We start from the raw sequence: 20160 nt of genomic DNA on the forward strand, positions 1-20160 counted from the left end.
CACTGGGCGGGACTTATCAGACAAGAAGGAACATCGGGTTGTCATGTGATCGATAGGTCACCCAAGACACTCCTAAACGACATAGAGTCGAGGAGATGTGAAGATTAGTGATGAGGAACACTAATTGCTGTTATTCCTAGGGCAAGAATGTAAAGGAATTGATAAATAGATTGATTGGATCGATTGTGTATTACCTTAATCGGTCGTACCCTTTAATTTTTTAGGGGAGTTCTCCCCTAAACGACATTGAATCGAAGATATGTGAAGTTTAGGGATAAGGAAGACTAATTACTACTACTCCTAGGACAATAATGTAAAGGAACTAGTAGATAGATTGATTGGATCGATTGTGTGTTACCTCAATCGGTCATACCCCTTTATATTTATAGGGGAGGTCTGTGTGGGGGTAGATATCCTCGGGTCCTCATGGACACTAACACTTCTCACGGGCCGCCTAACGTGCCTCCTACTGTGTCGTCCTACAGGATGGGCAGGCAGGATGTAGTCGGGGTTAGGTGAGCCTGATCCAAGACGACAAAGACTGACGTCCGAGTTAGGCGCTACTGAAAGCACTGATATCTCGGGTAATGCTGTTGCAATCACTCGAGGAGCTATGCATTCGGCGATAACTCGGGCAACAAGAGGATCAAGACTCCGGATATATAGGACTGCAGTCACAAAGAAGGGGATAAACGGAGTAGATAGTGATCACAACATATAAACGGATAACTCTCTGGTCGTGTATATAAGACCGAAGGAAACCCCTACAAAATCATCTTGATTTAGGAGGTGTTTGTTTGAGATAATAATATACCCAGGTTATATAATCTAACTTATTTTAAACTAGATGTTAGTTTAAAATAAGTTAGATTATATAATCTGAGTAGATTATAATTCCAAAGAAACACCCCTTAATAGTTATTTGAAATAGTATAATGGCCACTGATAAAAAATAAAGGAAGGATTTTTGCAATAGCAGATCGCACGTGAAAATATGGCCATTCTCAAGTAGTAATATTTTTTTCTGTTTTTTATAAAAACTTAAACAAATGGTCTCCTCTTGTAATTTTCGGACTGTTCACATGATATTGACGCTGTAGAAACTGTCATGTTCTTTGTTCGCAAATTTCAGCTCCAGGTGGTGTATGTGGTTTGGAATCTTTTGGAATGGGGTAGGAAATGCATATAAAAATCTTAATGGCTGCGGTGCACATGATTGCATTTTATTTTATTTCGCCGAATCTATCGTTCTGGTCAGCCAGGTGCCACCAAACTGCAAGCGAGAGAGAAGGAAAGCATCTGCACCATTATTACCAAACAGCTGCAGTAGGTAGCAGGTACACCAGCTAATGATTAAGATAACAGTATAGTAATGAGATCCACAGATTTATGTATTCACAATGATTCCCCGATTTGCTTGCAGTACTAATTACTCTGCGCATTATTTTGATCACTACTGCTAGCAGTACAATTACAATAGTTTATTTCCACTGGAGATGGCTGCTGCACACTCGGATGGTTGGTTCATCAGGCAGAGGCAGGTTGCTCAGCTGGAACAGAGAGCACAGCATGTCGGTCGGGCAACCAACCCATCTACTCAGCCCCTATGTGTGCTGCTACCACAACTACCAAACTCTGCAGCTGCAATCATGGCAGCTGCCAACGCCCGCCGTCGCAGCTGAAACGCTGCACCTGGATCACTTTACAGCAGCAGCAACGTGTTCGCGATCAGGTCTGGTCATCTGGTTTCTTGTGTGGTGGCGGCCGGCATACCGGCATGGTGTGTGCTTCCAGACGGCGAAGAATGGCGCGCATGGTTCGGCGCCGTTCAGCTGCAAAGGCGGACGGTGCACGCCACCGCCTGCGCCCAGTACTTGAGCCGCGCCTTCACCTCGTCAGGGCTGTCACCTGCGCTATCCAAAAAGAAAGGACTGCATTCGTTAGAACATATGCCGATAAACAAAGAAGCGAACAGATCGTCGACAAGTGGTGTCCTTGGTTGGTTCCGTGACGGGAAAAGATTCCATCTTGATGTAGACAAGTTGGTTTTCTCCGCTCCGGTGACCAAGGAAGGAAGGAATCCCAAGTCAAGTCATGGAGGAAGACAGGCGGCGATCTGCTATGTGTTGCTTACCGGGGCTGGAGATCTTCCAGTTGGTGACAGGCGGCGACGGCGTGGCGGCATCTGGTGCGGCGGCCTCGTGCTGCTGCGGCTTCTCGTCGTCCAGCTGGAGGCGCTGGCTCATGGAGTAGCACAGCTCGAGCGCCGGCAGGGTGCTCCGGAGCTCGGGGATCTCGTCGTAGTTGAAGCCGAAGCCCAGGTCGGCGCATCCCTTGAGCTCCTCGAGGTCGTCGTCCGTGAGGCTCCTGGACCGCCCCACCGCGTCGTCTCCGCCCGCGAGCACGACGGGTTTCGAGTCCCGCCGCGCCGGCCACGCCGCCTCCCACTGCGCCCCACGCCACACGTCCTCCGCCTCGGGGTCGGCGACGCCGTCGACGGCGCTGGCACTGCCCTGTTTCCGGCTGCTGCGGCGTCGGCGGCGGTTGCGTTGGCGGAGAAGGCGTGCTGGTGGCGGGCTCGGCGGCGGGGAGGCAGAGGCGGATGGGGAGGAAGATGAGGGCTCCACAAAGGCGGAATCTGAGATCCACATCTCGGCGGCGTGGTGTCGTCGCTTGGACACTGAGAGGGGACAGCGAGGTAGTCACGGGGAGGCAAGAGGGTGTGAAATGGTGCTGAGTGGGTGGCGGGTGGGGGCTATTTGTACCGCCGGACCGGATAGAGGCTGGGGAGTGTGCGGTGCGGAGGCTCGCTGATGGTGGTGGTGGTGGGATGTGGGACCCGCCTTGGTGCATGGATGGACGGAATGGACATAACATGTGCCATGCATGGAGGAGCAGGTGGGGAATCATGTCATACGTACCAGTAGTAGTATGCATCAAGGCGTCAAGCATCATGCATGGATGATGGATGTTTCTAGCGATCGACAAAGGGATGCCTCTTCATTCTTCTTTTCTTATTAATGGTCGCGCTCGTGCTCCTCGAGTACTCAACAAAACCTTGTGATTTTGTGTGCCTCAATATATAGTAGGCTTGTTTGGCGAGTTGTTGATTGCGCTATTACTCGATTCATTTAGACGACCTAGCGTTAGCTTGAGTGCTAAACATTGCGTGGTGCATACTGTTACGATAATCATTTTTGGTAGTGTAAAACCAGTCCAAAATATAGTTCCTTTTTACCAACTTTTTTTGTGTGTCCACATTTGAATGAATAATAATAAACATGGACATACATACAAACTACATTCATAAGTTATCGATTGAACGTGTGTTTAGTTTAAAACAAATTATAATTTGGGACTGAGTAAGTATTTTATATTGTAGATAGCAATACTTGCAATATGAAGTTTAAATTAACAGGTGACATAGAGAAAGTGATAGAGCTGCTCGATATAGCTTTAAAACGTGTTCAACAGTTCACCCATATGGTTATTAAAAATATTGTTTTGTATTATGGACTATACTGTTCATAGACTGTACTGTTCATAAAGTGGAGTTTAAATATGGGAATAAGGATGAGTAAGTTGTTGGAGATAGCCTTGCGAGAGCTAAACTATATATCTATCACAACTAGAAATAACTATGGGGTTCCCGCGAGAATTTCCCTATTAAAGGACGGAGATGCTAGTAATTTAGTCTTCACGTAGATCAAAATAGAGAAATTAGTCCCCGCCAAATTTGCGGAACAGGATAAGAAACCATTCTCCATTCCCGTCTCGGCGTACCTACCCTTACAAACTAAATTATATTAAAACCTCAATATATAGTCTATTGTAAAATAACAAATTAAACTCAAAAATAGATGTCTCTTATAATTTAAATATTGTTTGTTTAATTTATATTATTATGATATAATCAATTTGAATTTTCCTCTAAATATTGAATTTCCTGAGACTGATTCCCTAATTAAGATCTTGTTTGATTGTATGAGTGTTGAGCACTAAATTGAGCGGCGAATGGTCCACACCTGTGGGCCGGACGGTCCGCGCGTGCGCATAGCAGATTATGGTTCCGAGTTTTGTGCTACGGTTGTTAGCTAGATTCGCCGAATTAGCTCGGAAATTAGTTTGTAAAGGGTCCAGCCCCCTCCTCTATAAATAGAGAGGTATACGACCGATTTGTAATGATGAATCGAATCAATAATACTTCTATCTCGCATTTATTTCCTGTACAATTAGGAGTAGTTCTAGTCTAGTTCTAGTTTAGCCTCTCAATCCCCAAATTCTCCGCTTCTCTTCGACTCTACGAAGATTAGAGGAGTCTAGGTCGGCCTGCCCGAGCCTATACAACTCATAGGATCTCTCCTCCCCGACGGGGTCCCTCTCGGGAGCGAGATCCAGGCGCCGCCGGCGACCTTCCGCCGCCCCTGCGCACGTGCGGACCGTCCGGCCGTCAGGCAGGAAACCCTAGCCTCGCGCCAGACCGCGGACCGTCCGGCCACTGGCCGCGGACCATCCACCCCTGCGCAGAGAGCACCACCGCTGGTTCGTGTTGAGTGATTGGCGCCCCAAAAGGGTGTCAACATACTTTTTGGCGACTCCGCTGGGACAACACGTCTAGACCCATCAAATCGACCCTCAATGGCCGGTTCAAGGGATAGTTCTGAAGTCTCCCTCAGCAACATTATAGAGCCGACTTGGGAATCCTTGCCGGCTGACGAACAGCTCCAGTTCGAGGAGCATAAGGAGCAGCTGATTCAAGAGACGAGAGCGAAGTTCCTAGCCAACTTCAAGGTGGACAGGAACAATAAAGTCGTCCGACAACGGGCGACGGATCCGGCTTCGCTCCGACCCACACTAGATATCCCCAATGTAAGTAATACAAACGAGCTACAATCTCTTAAGAATTATGTAGATGAACAACGAGAACAAATGCAAAATATCATAGGGAGTATGCAAAACGATTATAGGAGACTAATACGTGCATTTGATAAATCTAGTATTGCAAATTTTCCTTCGCACGAGGTTGAATTAGGGGGTAACACGCGTAATACATCGGCTATAGGTTGTCACGACCAGTCACAACCCCTTTATGGGATGCCGATGGAAACATACCCTGAGCAACCACAAATCGGCAGTAAATTAGTCGATCTGCACATGCCCGGACCGTCCACACGTGAGCGCGGACCATCCGGGCCAGCCACGGCCGGGGCCATTTTTAATGAGTTACCCAGACATGCACCCGAGCCACAACATATGGCACATAATCAAAACTACCAGTCGGACGGTCCGCATACAACGACGGACGGTCCGCATATAATCACTGACGGTCCGGGCCAATGTCCGAACAGTCCGCGCATGACTTATTTGAGGAGGATTGTTACTTGAATCCTCACCCATCCCAGCAACACTTCCCATCACACTATGCAATGCATCAGTGTAACGCCCCGAATTTCGAGTTGAATTTTTTTCTTTCTCTATCGCTCGCTAAATTCGGGCGTTACCTCTCTTTCCCCACTTCTTTCGCTAAAACCCTACCTATTTTCAAAACTCCAAGTCGTATACTAATAGTAAACCCTAGAGTTATTTTCTTTGGTTGTTGCATCATGCCGATCCACACATCAATTTCCCTTGTGAGTATTTGCTTGATTCCATAAAGTTTGCGCTTAGTAGAGGATTAGAGGGAAATGGACAATGGAAAATAGGGAAAATAAATAGAAAAGCCCCCCTCCTCTCTTGGGCCGATTTCCTGGCGCGGCCTAGCCGCCCCCCCTCCGCGCGGCCAGCATCCCCCTCTCCCCTTCCCCTTCCCCTTCGCGCCGTGGGCCGACGGCACCGCGGCCCAGCTCGCCCCCTCACGCCCCCCCGCTTTGGGCTCGTGGTGGCCCAGCCGCACCCCCCGCATCCCCGCGCGCGGCGCGCGACGGTTACGCCCGCCACCGCCTCTCCCCCTGCGGGCCCACCCGTCAGCCCTCCCCAAACCTCCCTTTCTCTCTCTCCTCCCTCTACCCCCCGCATGATCTCCTCCCTCCCCTACCTCGCGCCGCTCCCCTGCCCGCCCCCAGCTCGCCCGACACCGCCGCCCGTCGCCCGTCCGTGGTGAGCCCCGGCCCCCTCCCTTTCTTCCTCCCCCCCTCGTCCCTTCTTCCCGGCGCGGCGGAGCCCCGACCCGGCCTCTGGCGCTCGACCATGGCGCGCGGCGCGGCATCCCGGCCTCGGCGCGGGGCGCGCCCGCCTCGACCTCCTCCCCTCCTCCCTCGCGCCCGTCCGGCTGGCGCGGCCCAGCGCGGCGTGCCCGCCAGCGGCCCCAGCTCGACGTCGCGGCCATGGCGGCTCGGCTCTCCGGCGTGGTCGGCCCCGGCCTCGCCCGCCCTCGGCGCCCCCTCCCTCTCTCGCGCCCGCCCGCGGCCTCGGCGCGCCCAACCCCGCCCCCATCTCGCGCGGCGGCCCGACCCCGGTCCGGCACGGCGCGTCCCCGGCGACCCGCCCAGCCCCGGCGCGTTCCCCCTCCCGACGTGGGCGCGGCCCAGCCATGGCACGCCCGTGCAGCCCGACCCCCAGCGTGGCGCGGCTTTGCGCGCGGCTCCGGTGCAGTGGCGTGGTGCACCCGCCTTGCTCGCCATGGCGGCGTGGCCCGCCCGCCTGCGGCTTGGCGCGTCCTTGCCCCCGCCTTGCTCGCCGTGGCGGCGTGGCTCGCCTGCCCGCGGCTCGGCGCGGCCTTGCGCCCGCCCTGCCCGCCGTGGCGGCGTGGCTCGCCCGCCCGCGACCTCGGCGCGGCTCGGCCATGGCGGTCGGAGCTCGACCGTGACGTCCGGCGCGTCCCCGGCGTCCTGCGCAGGCCCGCCCTGGCTGCTGGCGCGCGGCCATGGCCCCGCCGCGGCTTTGGTGCGGTGCGCAGCCCCGCCCGGCACGGTTTGCTCGCGTGGCTCGCCCGCGACATTGCAGCGTGGCGTGTCCCCTGGCATCCCAGCTCGCTTGCGGCAGCCCGCACGACTTGCTCGTGGCGGCCTCGCTCGCTCGCTCGTGTGCGCAGCAGTGGCCCGCGGCCTCGTTCGCTCGCTCGCGTAGCCTGTTCGCCCGTGCAACGCTTAAACATCACGCTTAGTCATTTACCTTTTGTGTGCGAATTGTCGCGCGAAGATGCTCTTCGCCATTTAAAAGTGCTAGTACCCATTGAACTGTATCAAGAAGCGACAATAACTAGGCATGGGTTAATTATGCTTAGATAATAGCTATATTTACACCTATATTAAATATCTGTTAGTATGACTACATGAAATGTAGTGGCTAAGTTCGTTCTTTCTCTTAAAATGAACATAACGAGTTGTCAATTGTAGTAATGGTTACGATTCTATTAACGCATGTGACTATTCCTTATTATTGGAACTAAGTGGAACTAGAGCACGTAATGGCTAGTTATGCGTCTACCCGTAATACGCCTTGAGTATAGCTTTAACCACTGCGAGACCTTTCTTCTCTAGCCATGGCAAATGCAATATCGTATGTTATACTCTATGCATATTTAATCTATTTGTTCTCTTGTAATGATGTACTGTTTGTTTCCTAATTCGAATGGATGGATGTATGTATGCTTGCGCTAGCATAGAAAACGATCCGGATGAGGAGCCCGAAGAAATCACAGGAGAAGCCCCTGAGCAGCAGTCGGTTGGTGGAGGCAAGTGTCCCTTGACCTATCTCTGTCCTATTCATTCTTTAATTCACCTCCCACATTTTCACAGTTATACCTATGGATTTACTAGCTTTTGTTATCCATGTCCTTGTTTACCTATTTGGGTTGGATTATTATTGCTTAGTCTTATGCTATTGCTCAACTCTAATCAATGAACATGATGAGAATGATCAATGATACGTTGTTTTCCCTCTTCTTATTATGATGTTATACTTGTGGCCTTTAAGGGGGCTCGAGCGGTTTCTCGAGTGCCTCTCCGTAAGGACCTGTTCGTTGGATGACTGCCCGGAAAAACAGTGCAACCATGAGGGTGGAATGGGGTGCCCTTAGTTGAATAATTAGAGGATCTAGGGTGTAGTTCGCTTCGCCGTCGTGCCGTCAATGGGGCTCGGTGTATGTGGCTCGCTCTGCCAAGGTTGATTTGTCCCTTGGGGAGGAGTGCGGTACATTTAGGAAATCTAACGGGCGGCTACATCCCCGGGGAATCTTTGTAAAGGCTACGTAGTGAGACCCTGCCTACTCACCTTGGGAGTGTTCAAGGGTCCGTACAACCCGAGGCTAAAAGGGAATCACGGCTCATGGGTAAAGTGTGCAACCTCTGCAGAGTGTTATGAAACTGATATATCAGCCGTGCTCGCGGTTATGAGCGGCCAAGGGAGCTCCAGTGATTAGTGGTACTTGATCAGAGATGTTCGGATTGCAGGTGACAATGAGACTGATGGTTCTTGGTTTTGACTCTGGCAATGGTAAGTGGTACTCTTTCCGTTTGGAAAGGAGTACGTTTGGGTTAATAACGTGGGTTAACTCTGAAACTTGGCTTTCTCTACTAGTAATAATAATCGGACCAACTAAAAGCAACTACTTGACTTACCCTCCACATAAAGCTAGTCCACTACAGCCAAATAGGACACTTGCTGAGTATGTTGATGTGTACTCACCCTTGCTCTACACACCAACCCCCCTTCCCTAGGTTGTCAGCATTGTAACCACTGCTCAGGAGAAGATGAAGCCGTGGAAGGAGACTTCCAGGAGTTCCAAGACTACGACGAGTTCTAGGCGTGGGTTAGCGGTAACCCCCCAGTCGGCTGCCTGTGAAGGCCACGTTTATCTACATTTCTTTTCCGCACTTTGATTTATTGTAAAGACTATGTGGATGTCTCAGACATATGATGTAATCGACTACTATTTCCCTTTTTAATACTATTTGAGCACTGTGTGATGATGTCCATGTTATGTAACTGCTGTGTACGTGAATTGCTGATCCTGGCACGTACATGGTTCGCATTCGGTTTGCCTTCTAAAACCGGGTGTGACATAAGTGGTATCAAAGCCGTGCTGACTGTAGGACCGCTAACCTAGAGTAGAATGGTCATTCTAAGGATTATAGACCTCTGTCCCTGCCTTGACTTTGGTAATCCCTTCAAAAGTTGGTCATATCGAACAAAACTATGTTCTACTATTGTCGGCGTTCGGAGACCGGGGGGTCCCTAGGCCGACGAGTGAGTGTCGCCGCGTGCCCCAGCCCAGATGGGTCGAGCGCGAGGGCGAGCGCGAAGGGGGGAAAAGCGAGGCGGCCGGAGACCGGCGTGAGAGAGGTGGGAATCCCGCGGCCTTCGTGTTTGTCCCGCGCCCAGGTCGGGTGCGCTTGCAGTAGGGGGTTACAAGCGTCCACGCGGGAGAGGGAGCGAGCGGCCTCAAGCGAGCGCCTGTCTCGTCCTCGTCCCCGCGCGACCAACCCTCTCTAAGAGGGCCCTGGTCCTTCCTTTTATAGGCGTAAGGAGAGGATCCAGGTGTACAATGGGGGGTGTAGCAGAGTGCTACGTGTCTAGCGGAGGAGAGCTAGCGCCCTAAGTACACGCCGTTGTGGCAACCGGAGAGATTTTGGCACCAAGCTGGTGTGATGTCGTGGCCGTCGGAGGAGCGATGGAGCCTGGCGGAGGGACAGCTGTCGGAGCGGTTGAGTCCTTGCTGACGTCCTCTTGCTTTCGTAAGAGGGCTGAGAGCCGCCGTCGTCACAGAGTGTGTGGGGCGCCATCATTGCCTATCTGGCGGAGTGAGCCAGATGGGACGCCGGTCTTGTTCCCTGCGGCCTGAGTCAGCTCGGGGTAGGGTGATGATGGCGCCTCCTGTTGACGTGGCTGGTCTGCACCCTAGGTTGGGCGATGCGGAAGCTCCTCCGAAGCCGAGGTCGAGTCTGTCTTCCGTGGCTGAGGTCGAGTCCGAGCCCCTGGGTCGGGCGAGGCGAAGGCCGCCGGCCGAGGCCAGGGCGGAGTCCGAGCCCTGGGGTCGGGCGGAGCGGAGTTCGCCGTCTTCTAGGGCTTAGCCCAGGTCCGAGCCCTGGGTCGGGCGGAGCGGAGTTCGCCGTCTTCCGGGACTTAGCCCAAGTCCGAGCCCTGGGTCGGGCGGAGCGGAGTTCGCCGTCTTCTGGGGCTTAGCCCAAGTCCGAGCCCTGGATCGGGCGGAGCGGAGTTCGCCGTCTTCCGGGACTTAGCCCGAGTCCGAGCCCTGGGTCGGGCGGAGCGGAGTTTCCTATGGTGCCTTCGGCAGGGCCTGACTGCCTGTCAGCCTCACTCTGTCAAGTGGCACCACAGTCGGAGTGGCGCAGGCGGCGCTGTCCTTCTGTCAGGCCGGTCAGTGGAGCGGCCAAGTGACGGCGGTCACTACGGCTCTGCCGGCTGGGGGGCGCACGTCAGGATAAAGGTGTCAGGCCACCTTTGCATTAAATGCTCCTGCGATTTGGTCGGCCGGTGCGGCGATTTGGTCAGGGTTGCTTCTTGGCGAAGACAGGGCCTCGGGCGAGCCGGAAATATGCTCGCCGCTGGAGGGGGGCCTCGGGCGAGACGGAAACCCTCCGGGTCGACTGCCCTTGTCCGAGGCTAGGCTCGGGCGAGGCGTGATCGAGTCCCTCGAATGGACTGATCCCTGACTTAATCGCTCCCATCAGGCCTTTGCAGCTTTATGCTGATGGGGGTTACCAGCTGAGAATTAGGAGCCTTGAGGGTACCCCTAATTATGGTCCCCGACAGTAGCCCCCGAGCCTCGAAGGGAGTGTTAGCACTCGCTTGGAGGCTTTTGTCGCACTTTTTTGCAAGGGGACCAGCCTTTCTCGGTTGCGTTTTGTTCCGGTGGGTGCGCGCGAGCGCACCCGCCGGGTGTAGCCCCCGTGGCCTCGGAGGAGTGGTTTCACTCCTTCGAGGTCTTAATGCCTCGCATAATGCTTCGGCTGGTCTGGTCGTTCCCTCATGCGAGCTGGCCGTAGCCCGGGTGTACGGTCGGGTCCCAAGTTCTCGGGCTGGTATGTTGACGCTGTCAACGGTTCGGCCGGAGCCGGGTTTGCGAGAGCAGCCCCCGAGCCTCTGCACAGGGCGAGAGGGTGACCAGGGACAGACTCGGCTTTTTTACATACGCCCCTGCGTCGCCTTTCCGCAAGGAGGAGGGGGGGAAAGCGCCATGTTGCCCTCGATGGGCGCCGAACATGGTGTCTCCGGTGAGCTGCAAGCGGGTAATCCGAGTGGACGTCCGTGCCCCGTTTGTTAGGGGTTGGCTAGGGGCCCAGAGGCACGCCCAAAAGTACCTGCGGGTGATCTGCCGGATCCGGTCCCCTGGCGACGGGGTCCGAGGACTCGATGCCTCCCTCTGATGGGATTCCGTTACAAGATCGTTCCCGCTGGTCTCGGAAATGTCCTAGGGTACCTCAGGAGCGCAGCCCGAGCCTTGGTTATGTATCGAACGTACCCATGGTCATCCCTCGCTCGGCGTCTGAGGCGGCTGTGAACCCTTCGGGGGCCAGCCTTCGAACCCCTGATCAGTAATGGGCGCGGAGCCCGAGTAGCCTGAGGCGGCCGTGGAACCCTTTCGAGGGGCCGGCCTTCGAACCTCTGACCAGTAGTGGGTGTAGGGCCCACGCGATCTGAGGCGGCTGTCGAACCCTTCCGGGGGGCCAGCCTTCGAACCTCTGATCAGTAGGGAGGCTCGGAGCCTGGTTCCTTCAGGGGGAAGGATCCTTTTCGGGGTATCCCCCTTTCCCGGTCCCTGTTGCAAGAGAGAGAAATAGGAAAAAAGGAAAAGGATACGAAATCGAACGACGCGGCGTACCTTTTTTGACGCGGTCATTATGGCGAAGGCGAAGCGTCGCCCGCTTCTCCTGCCAGAGGCGCCGCCTGTCCCGCCGCGGAGTTAATGCGATGGGGCGAGTGGTTGGCGGGGCGGCCATTGCGCGTGCGCGAGCCGTTCGAGGAACGGGGCACGGGCGCCTTGTCTTCACGCCGTGAGAGAGGGTTCTCTTGCTGCCCCCGGATGGGACGTGAGCTTGGCTGACGGCAGGGCCGCTGCTCCTGCCCGCCTGCCACCGCCATTACTGCCAGCCCATTTTTGGCCGCATTGACCGTCGCACCAGGCTGGCGCTGCTGGGTCATGCGCTGGGTCGCCTCGAGTCGCGGCATTGGTTCCGCAGTCGAGGAGGCGCGGTGGTGGCGCAAGTGGCGGTGCAGTTGCATGCACTAAGCATTTGGCGCGCCAGTTGCATGACGCGTGGGCCTGGGCCCCCATGCCGGGTGTGTTGGGAGTCGGAGAAGTTCGCCCACTTGGCGCGGTTGCATGCCGCCTGCATGGCTGCCCGTCCTTTCGCCCGCTGGTCTGGGCAAAAGTGGAGGGTCGCTTGTAACCGCTGGGCAGTTGTGCGCACCGCGCACGGCGGTTTGGCTTCTTCTGCTCTGAGCCGGTTTGCATGACGTGTGGGACCCAGCCCTGCGCCACAGGGGAGGACCTTGGAGTGTGTTGGAGAAGACTCAGCCCGCGACGGTTGGGGGCGCAAGTAGGGAGAGTCGCCTTTAAAAAGAGGGTGACCCCCTTTGGAAGGCGACCATGTCTTCGCGCTCCCTTATGCATCGTGTCTTTCCACCTTCCAAGCCCCCGGATGGGGGATACCCGCCGTCTTTCCGCCTCATCGTTGGAGGAACGCAACTCCGTGGGAGTTGGTACCTTTCAGCCATCGTTCGGCTTCAAGGATTTTCATCACACAGCCCGGTTGCACCCCTCCGCTGGTGGTCACCCAAGACGGTGACCTCCAGCCCCTGGATGGGGAGAGGCAAGCTGGGCTGTGGTCTTGGTCCCGCCCTCAGCCTCGAGGGTGTTTGTCATCCTCGCTGGGGCGGGGAGCGAGGCGAGCCGGGGCTCTACCTCCCGCGCGGGCCGGCGGGCCACCTCTTCTTCCAGCTTCTGGTGGTGGCAGACATCCTCCAGCTTTGTGGAGGAGACGTCCTCCAGCCATGCCAGGGAAGGCGAACTGTTGCTGCCCAGCTAGGATGCAACATTCCGCCCTCTTCCTTGCTTTCGCGGCGAGGACGGCAGCGAGGACCTGCCGGTGCGCTTGGGAGCGGCCCGCTCTTTGGCTTTAATAGCTGGTTCGCGTCCCTTGAGAGGGAACGCGAACGAGAGCCCTCCGGCGGCCGCGTCCGTCCTAGGACCAAGGCTGCTGCCGCAGAGGTCGCTGGCGGGTCCCCTGGTGTTCGTCGCCCCGCAGGCTCGAGGTTGTTCATACCCGCGGGGACGGAACCAGAGTTCCATTTGTAATGGCACTTTGAATGCCAGTGTTTTAGTTCATTGTGGCTGTCGAGGCCTGAACATGTATGTAATTTCGGCACGGAGCCGTGTTTTTCCTCATTTTCGAGCACTAAGACTCGCCTGTTGGTTGTCTGAACCGCTTCACCAAGCGTGAGTCACCTCGTGTAAAGGTGACGAGTGAGGTATTCGTATCCCGGAGGCGTAGGAGTCCCTCGGCTCGGTCGGCCTTGTTGTCCGAGGCTTCTCTAGCTTAGTTAAAGGAACCCCTCGGCCGCTCTTCGATGAGCCGAGGCCAGGGGTAGCGGTATCAGCATGAACAGGGGCAGAGTTGGCTCGAAAAGGAAACCTGGTTGGCCGGAGCCTAGCCGGGTCGTCCGTTAGCGGGACCGACGCCGGAGTTGACCAGCCGAGGCCTCGGGTCGGGCTAACGTCCTTGGAGGACGGCTGGCCGAGGCCCCGGGGTGACCGTCCGAGCCGCCTGCTCGGGCCGGATTTCCGGAGAAGACCCTGGCAGCGATTGCCCGGGCCTGGCGATGACGTCATCCTTTAGAGTGGAGATCCTTGGACCGCGTCGCCGTCCGAGGCTAGGTCGGACCTCGCCGAAGGTGTCGTCGATGCCGAGGGTGCTGCTGCCCCCTTCCAGCGTCAAGACCCGAGCCTGCAGGATCGGATTGTCTTGTAGCGTGTGTTTCCTGCGGCCGTCGAGGCCAAAACACACCCTCGCTGTGTTGTAAAGCTGCGTCTCTTTTCCTCTTGTTTCGAGTATCTGGACTTTTTTTTGTCGGTAACAGGGATGTTTGTGCGAGCGAGAGTTGCTTCTCGCGGAAGGTGATGAGTGAGGTATCCGTATCCCGGAGGCGTAGGAGTCCCTCGGCTCGGTCGGCCTTGCCGCTTACGCGCACTCTTACCCGTCCATGGGGCTCTGTCACCGACGCAGTCGAGAAGGCTCGAAGGATCGCTTCGGCAGAAGAGCTTCCGAACGTGAAGACTTGTTCGGTCCGCGGAATCACTTATCCGAACATGAGTTACTTATCGCAGAAGGTGATGAGTGAGGTATCCGTATCCCGGAGGCGTAGGAGTCCCTCGGCTCGGTCAGCCTTGGCTGCTTACGTGTACTCCGTCGTGTTCAAGATCCACTTTCAAAGTAGTCAAAAAGCACGAAAGACATTCTGGCAGAAAAGATCTTTTTTCGAGGAAAATTTCGACGCAGAGGGGGTTCCCCCCCTTTTAGCCCCCGAGGGAGGGTCGGGCTTTGCCGAGGCGAGGCCGACCCTTCCTTGATGACTAAACTTTGCGTGGGTGCGAGGTATATGAACAACTTGAAAACGTCTTAAGGGTAGAAGCGACGTAGCTGTTGGATGTTCCAAGCGTTGCTGTAGACCTCGCCTCGATTGTTGGCCAGCTTGTATGTTCCGGGCTTCAGAACTTTGGCGATGACGAACGGCCCCTCCCAGGGGGGCGTGAGCTTGTGCTGCCCTCGGGCGTCTTGTCGCAGCCGAAGCACCAGGTCGCCCACCTGGAGGTCTCGGGACCGGACCCCTCGGGCGTGGTAGCGTCGCAGGGACTGCTGGTACCGCGCCGAGTGTAGCAAGGCCTTGTCCCGAGCCTATTTTAGCCCCGAGGCTATTTTAGCCAGCTCGTCCGCAGTCTCGTTGTAGCGCCGGGCGATGTGGTTGAGCTCGAGCCCGTAGAATTTGTCTTCCAGGCGCCGAACCTCATCGTAGTAGGCCTCCATCTTCGGGTCGCGGCAGTGGGAGTTCTTCATGACTTGGTCGATGACGAGCTGCGAGTCACCGCGAGCGTCGAGGCGTCGGACCCCTAGCTCGATGGCGATCCGCAACCCGTTGACCAGAGCCTCATACTCAGCCACATTGTTGGACGCCGGGAAATGGAGGCGTAGCACATAGCGCATGTGTTTCCCGAGGGGCGAGATGAAGAGTAGGCCTGCGCCGGCTCCCGTCTTCATCAACGACCCGTCGAAAAACATGGTCCAGAGCTTCGGTTGGATCGGAGCCGTCGGTAGCTGGGTGTCGACCCATTTGGCCACGAAGTCCGCCAAGACCTGGGACTTGATGGCCTTCCGAGGGGCGAACGAGATTGTCTTGCCCATGATTTCCACCGCCCACTTTGCAATCCTACCCGAGGCCTCTCGGCACTGGATGATCTCCCCCAGGGGGAAGGATGACACCACGGTTACCGGATGAGACTCGAAGTAGTGTCGCAATTTCCGCCGTGTCAGGATCACCGCATACAGCAGCTTCTGAACTTGTGGGTAGCGGATCTTGGTTTCGGATAGTACCTCGCTGACGAAGTAAACTGGCCTCTGAACGGGCAATGCATGCCCCTCTTCTTGCCTCTCGACCACAATCGCGGCGCTAACCACCTGAGTGGTCGCGGCGACATAGACCAAGAGGGCTTCTCCGGCAGCTGGGGGCACCAAGATAGGCGCCTTTGTGAGGAGCGCCTTCAAGTTCCCGAGGGCTTCCTCGGCCTCAGGGGTCCAAGTGAAGCACTCGGCCTTCCTCAAGAGGCGGTACAGAGGTAGACCTCTTTCGCCGAGGCGTGAGATGAAGCGGCTCAGAGCCGCGAGACATCCCATGACCCTCTGTACGCCTTTCAAGTCCTTGATGGGCCCCATGCTGGTGATGGCTGCGATCTTCTCCGGGTTGGCTTCGATGCCCCGCTCGGAGACGATGAACCCCAAGAGCATGCCTCGGGGCACCCCGAAGACACACTTCTCGGGATTGAGCTTGACGCCTTTCGCCTTGAGACATCGGAATGTCACTTCAAGGTCGGAAGCTTTCCTCGTCTTGACTACGATGTCATCGACGTAGGCCTCGACCGTGCGGCCAATGTGTTCGCCGAACACATGGTTCATGCACCGCTGGTACGTCGCGCCCGCATTCCTCAAGCCGAACAGCATGGTGACATAGCAGTACATGCCGAAGGGTGTGATGAAAGAAGTCGCGAGCTGGTCGGACTCTTTCATCCTGATTTGATGATACCCTGAGTAGGCATCGAGGAAAGACAGGGTTTCGCACCCAGCAGTGGAATCCACGATTTGATCGATGCGAGGCAGAGGGTAGGGAACCTTCGAACATGCTTTGTTGAGACCAGTGTAGTCTACACACATCCGCCATTTCCCCCCTTTCTTTCTCACAAGCACAGGGTTGGCAAGCCATTCGGGATGGAATACCTCTTTGATGAACCCTGCCGCCATTAGCTTGTGGATCTCCTCGCCTATGGCTCTGCGCTTCTCCTCGTCGAATCGGCGCAGAGGCTGCTTGACGGGTCGGGCCCCGGCTCGGATGTCCAGCGAGTGCTCGGCGACATCCCTCGGTATGCCGGGCATGTCCGAGGGACCCCACGCGAAGACGTCGGCGTTCGCGCGGAGAAAGTCGACGAGCACTGCTTCCTATTTGGGATCGAGCCCGGAGCCAATCCGGGTCTGCTTGGAGGCGTCGCCGCTGGGGTCGAGGGGGACGGACTTAACCGTCTCCGCTGGCTCAAAGTTGCCGGCATGACGCTTCACATCTGGAACCTCCTTCGAGAGGCTCTCCAGGTCGGCGATGAGGGCCTCGGACTCGGCGAGGGCCTCAGCGTGCCCCACGCACTCCACGTCGCATTCGGACGCGTGTTTGTACGTGGGGCCGACGGTGATGACCCCGTTGGGGCCCGACATCTTGAGCTTCAGGTAGGTGTAGTTGGGGACGGCCATGAACTTCGCGTAGCATGGTCTTCCCAGTACCACGTGGTAGGTTCCTCGGAACCCGACCACCTCGAACGTCAGGGTCTCCCTTCGGAAGTTGGAGGGTGTTCCGAAGCAGACGGGAAGCTTGAGTTGTCCGAGGGGCTGGACGCGCTTCCCGGGAATGATCCCATGGAAGGGCGCAGTGCCTGCTCGGACGGAGGACAGATCGACACGCAGGAGCCCGAGGGTCTCGGCGTAGATGATGTTGAGGCTGCTGCCTCCGTCCATAAGGACCTTGGTGAGCCTGACGTCGCCGATGACGGGGTTGACGACGAGCGGGTATTTCCCCGGACTCGGCACATGGTCGGGGTGGTCGGCCTGGTCGAAGGTGATGGACTTGTCGGACCAGTCTAGGTAGACTGGCGCCGCCACCTTCACCGAGCGGACCTCCCGACGCTCTTGCTTGCGGTGCCGAGCCGAGGCGTTCGCCGCTTGCCCATCGTAGATCATGAAGCAGTCGCGGACCTCGGGGAACTCTCCTGCTTGGTGATCTTCCTTCTTATCATCGTCGCGGGCCCTGCCACCCTCCGCGGGTGGCCTGACCCTGTGGAAGTGGCGCCGGAGCATGACGCACTCCTCAAGGGTGTGCTTGACGGGCCCCTGGTGATAGGGTCACAGCTCCTTGAGCATCTTGTCGAAGAGGTTGGCACCTCCGGGGGTTTCCAAGGGTTCTTGTACTCGGCGGCGGCGACAAGGTCCGCGTCGGCGGCGTCGCGTTTCGCTTGCGACTTCTTCTTGCCCTTCTTCTTGGTGCCGCGCTGAGTTGACGCCTCGGGAGCATCTTCCGATGGGCGGCCCTGGGGCTGCTTGTCCTTTCGGAAGATAGCCTCGACCGCCTCCTGGCCGGAGGCGAACTTGGTGGCGATGTCCATCAGCTCGCTCGCCCTGGTGGGGGTCTTGCGACCCAGCTTGCTCACCAGGTTGCGGCAGGTGGTGCCGGCGAGGAACGAGCCGATGACATCCGAGTCGGTGATGTTGGGCAGCTCGGTGCGCTGCTTCGAGAATCGCCGGATGTAGTCCCAGAGAGACTCTCCCGGCTGCTGCTGGCAGCTTCGGAGGTCCCAGGAATTCTCGAGGCGCACGTACGTGCCCTAGAAATTGCCGGCGAAAGCTTGGACTAGATCGTCCCAGTTGGAGATCTGCCCTGGAGGCAGGTGCTCCAACCAGGCGCGAGCGGTGTCGGAGAGGAACAGGGGGAGGTTGCGGATGATGAGGTTGTCATCGTCCGTTCCACCCAGTTGGTAGGCCAGACGGTAGTCCGCGAGCCATAGTTCTGGTCTCGTCTCCCCCGAGTACTTTGTGATAGTAGTCGGGGGTCGGAACCGGGTCGGGAACGGCGCCCGTCGGATGGCCCGGCTGAAGGCCTGCGGACCGGGTGGTTCGGGCGAGGGACTCCGATCCTCCCCGCTGTCGTAGCGTCCCCCACGCCTGGGGTGGTAGCCTCGGCGCACCCTCTCGTCGAGGTGGGCCCGACGGTCGCGGTGATGGTGCTCGTTGCCGAGGCGACCCGGGGCCGCAGGCGCGGTGTTGCGCGTGCGCCCGGTGTAGACCAAGGCTTCCCGCATGAATCGGGAAGTCGCGGCATGAGGTTCCGAGGGGTACCCCTGCCTCTGGGAGGCAGAGCTCTCGGCCCGTCGGACCACGGCGCCTTCCAGGAGATTCTTGAGCTCCCCCTGGATTCGCCGCCCCTCGGTGGTTGATGGCTCCGGCATCGCACGGAGAAGCATCGCTGCTGCAGCCAGGTTCTGGCCGACCCCACTAGATGCGGGTGGTGGCCTGACCCTGACGTTGTCGGCGACGCGGTGCTGGAAGCCCTGGGGTAGATGACGTATCTCTCCGGCCGGGGGTTGGCCCGCCCATGCCTGCCCGACGTCCCGGCGGATCGGCTCAAGCGCTCCTGCTCCATCGTCGAGCCTGGCCTGCACCCCGCGGATTTGCTCGAGCTGTGGGTCATGAGCCCCCGCCCGAACGGGGACCACAGCTAGCTCCCGTGGGATGTCAACGCGAGGCACCGGCCTAGGGAGATCACTGTCCTCTGGCATGCCGAGATGGTTGCCTTCGGAGGGACCCCCTAGATCGACGTGGAAGCATTCGCGACTTGGGCCGCAGTCCTCGTCGCCGAGGCTACGGCTACCGTCAGAACAGTCGGAGAGGCAGTAATCACATGCGGTCATGAAGTCCCCCATGGCACTGGGGTTGCCAAGTCCAGAGAAATCCCAACAGAAGCTGGGCTCGTCGTCTTCCTCGGACCCGGAGGGCCTGTAGGTCGAGACGTCCGTCAGCCGGTCCCAAGGTGACCGCATACGAAACCCCAGAGGGTTTGGACTTGCCTCTGCGAGAGCGCCCGCCAAAGCGAAGTCGCTAGGCGGGTTGAGGCTGAATCCAAATGACGTGGGATGGGAATCGGTCGGTACCTCTTGGTCGACGAGCGGCGATAAAGTCACGCTGGGGACTGACTGCACCGTCGTCTCAGGTACGAGGGTGACATCCAGCAAGCTTTTCGCGAGCGTGCTGGCATCGTCCGCTTGCTCGAGATTGGCGTGTCGCGGGGAGACAACGCTCGTCTTCGTCTCAAGCGCGAAGTCGATACCCGGTGCGCCTCCCGCTGGGGTGCCGGCGCCGTCGACTCGCTCGACAGCCGACGAGGCGCTGCCTCCTGCTTGGCCTTGGTTGCCCTGCCTTCCCCTCCGTCGGCGGGAAAGAGGGCGGGATGAGCTCGAAGGTTGTTCTTCCACCACGTGGGGAAGACGTCGTCGATTCCGCCGCCGGCGGGCGGGCTGTCGGCCGCCATTGTCGTTGTCGCGCGGCGGTGGAAGGAGTATCATGTCGTAGCCGCCGTCGAGGGACATGAACTCAAGACTCCCGAAACGGAGCACCGTCCCGGGTTGGAGAGGTTGCTGGAGACTACCCATCTGGAGCTTGACGGGAAGCTGTTTGTCAACACGCAGCAGGCCCCAACCTGGCGCGCCAACTGTCGGCGTTCGAAGACCGGGGGGTCCCTGGGCCGACGAGTGAGTGTCGCCGCGTGCCCCAGCCCAGATGGGTCGAGCGCGAGGGCAAGCGCGAAGGGGGGAAAAGCGAGGCGGCCGGAGACCGGCGTGAGAGAGGTGGGAATCCCACGGCCTTCGTGTTCGTCCCGCGCCCAGGTCGGGTGCGCTTG

The 20160-nt window shown here is 57.5% G+C and overlaps 1 protein-coding gene across 2 annotated transcripts; it reads right to left on the reverse strand.

Moving 5' to 3' along the window:
* Positions 1-1285: 1285 nt before the first annotated feature.
* LOC100277623 (uncharacterized) lies at positions 1286-2732 on the reverse strand. Of its 2 annotated transcripts, none has more exons than NM_001398266.1 (2): positions 2135-2732; positions 1286-1908 (listed from the first exon to the last, which is right to left on the reverse strand). In NM_001398266.1, the coding sequence occupies exons 1-2, from the start codon at positions 2649-2651 to the stop codon at positions 1829-1831; spliced, it is 597 nt and encodes a 198-aa protein (NP_001385195.1). In that variant the 5' UTR covers positions 2652-2732; the 3' UTR covers positions 1286-1828. The 2 variants fall into 2 exon arrangements, with proteins under 2 accessions (NP_001385195.1, NP_001385194.1); NM_001398265.1 differs by having other exon boundaries at positions 1286-1913.
* Positions 2733-20160: the final 17428 nt, after the last annotated feature.

The sequence above is a fragment of the Zea mays genome, chromosome 10, assembly GCF_902167145.1.
Source record: "Zea mays cultivar B73 chromosome 10, Zm-B73-REFERENCE-NAM-5.0, whole genome shotgun sequence".
Taxonomy (NCBI): Eukaryota; Viridiplantae; Streptophyta; class Magnoliopsida; order Poales; family Poaceae; genus Zea; species Zea mays.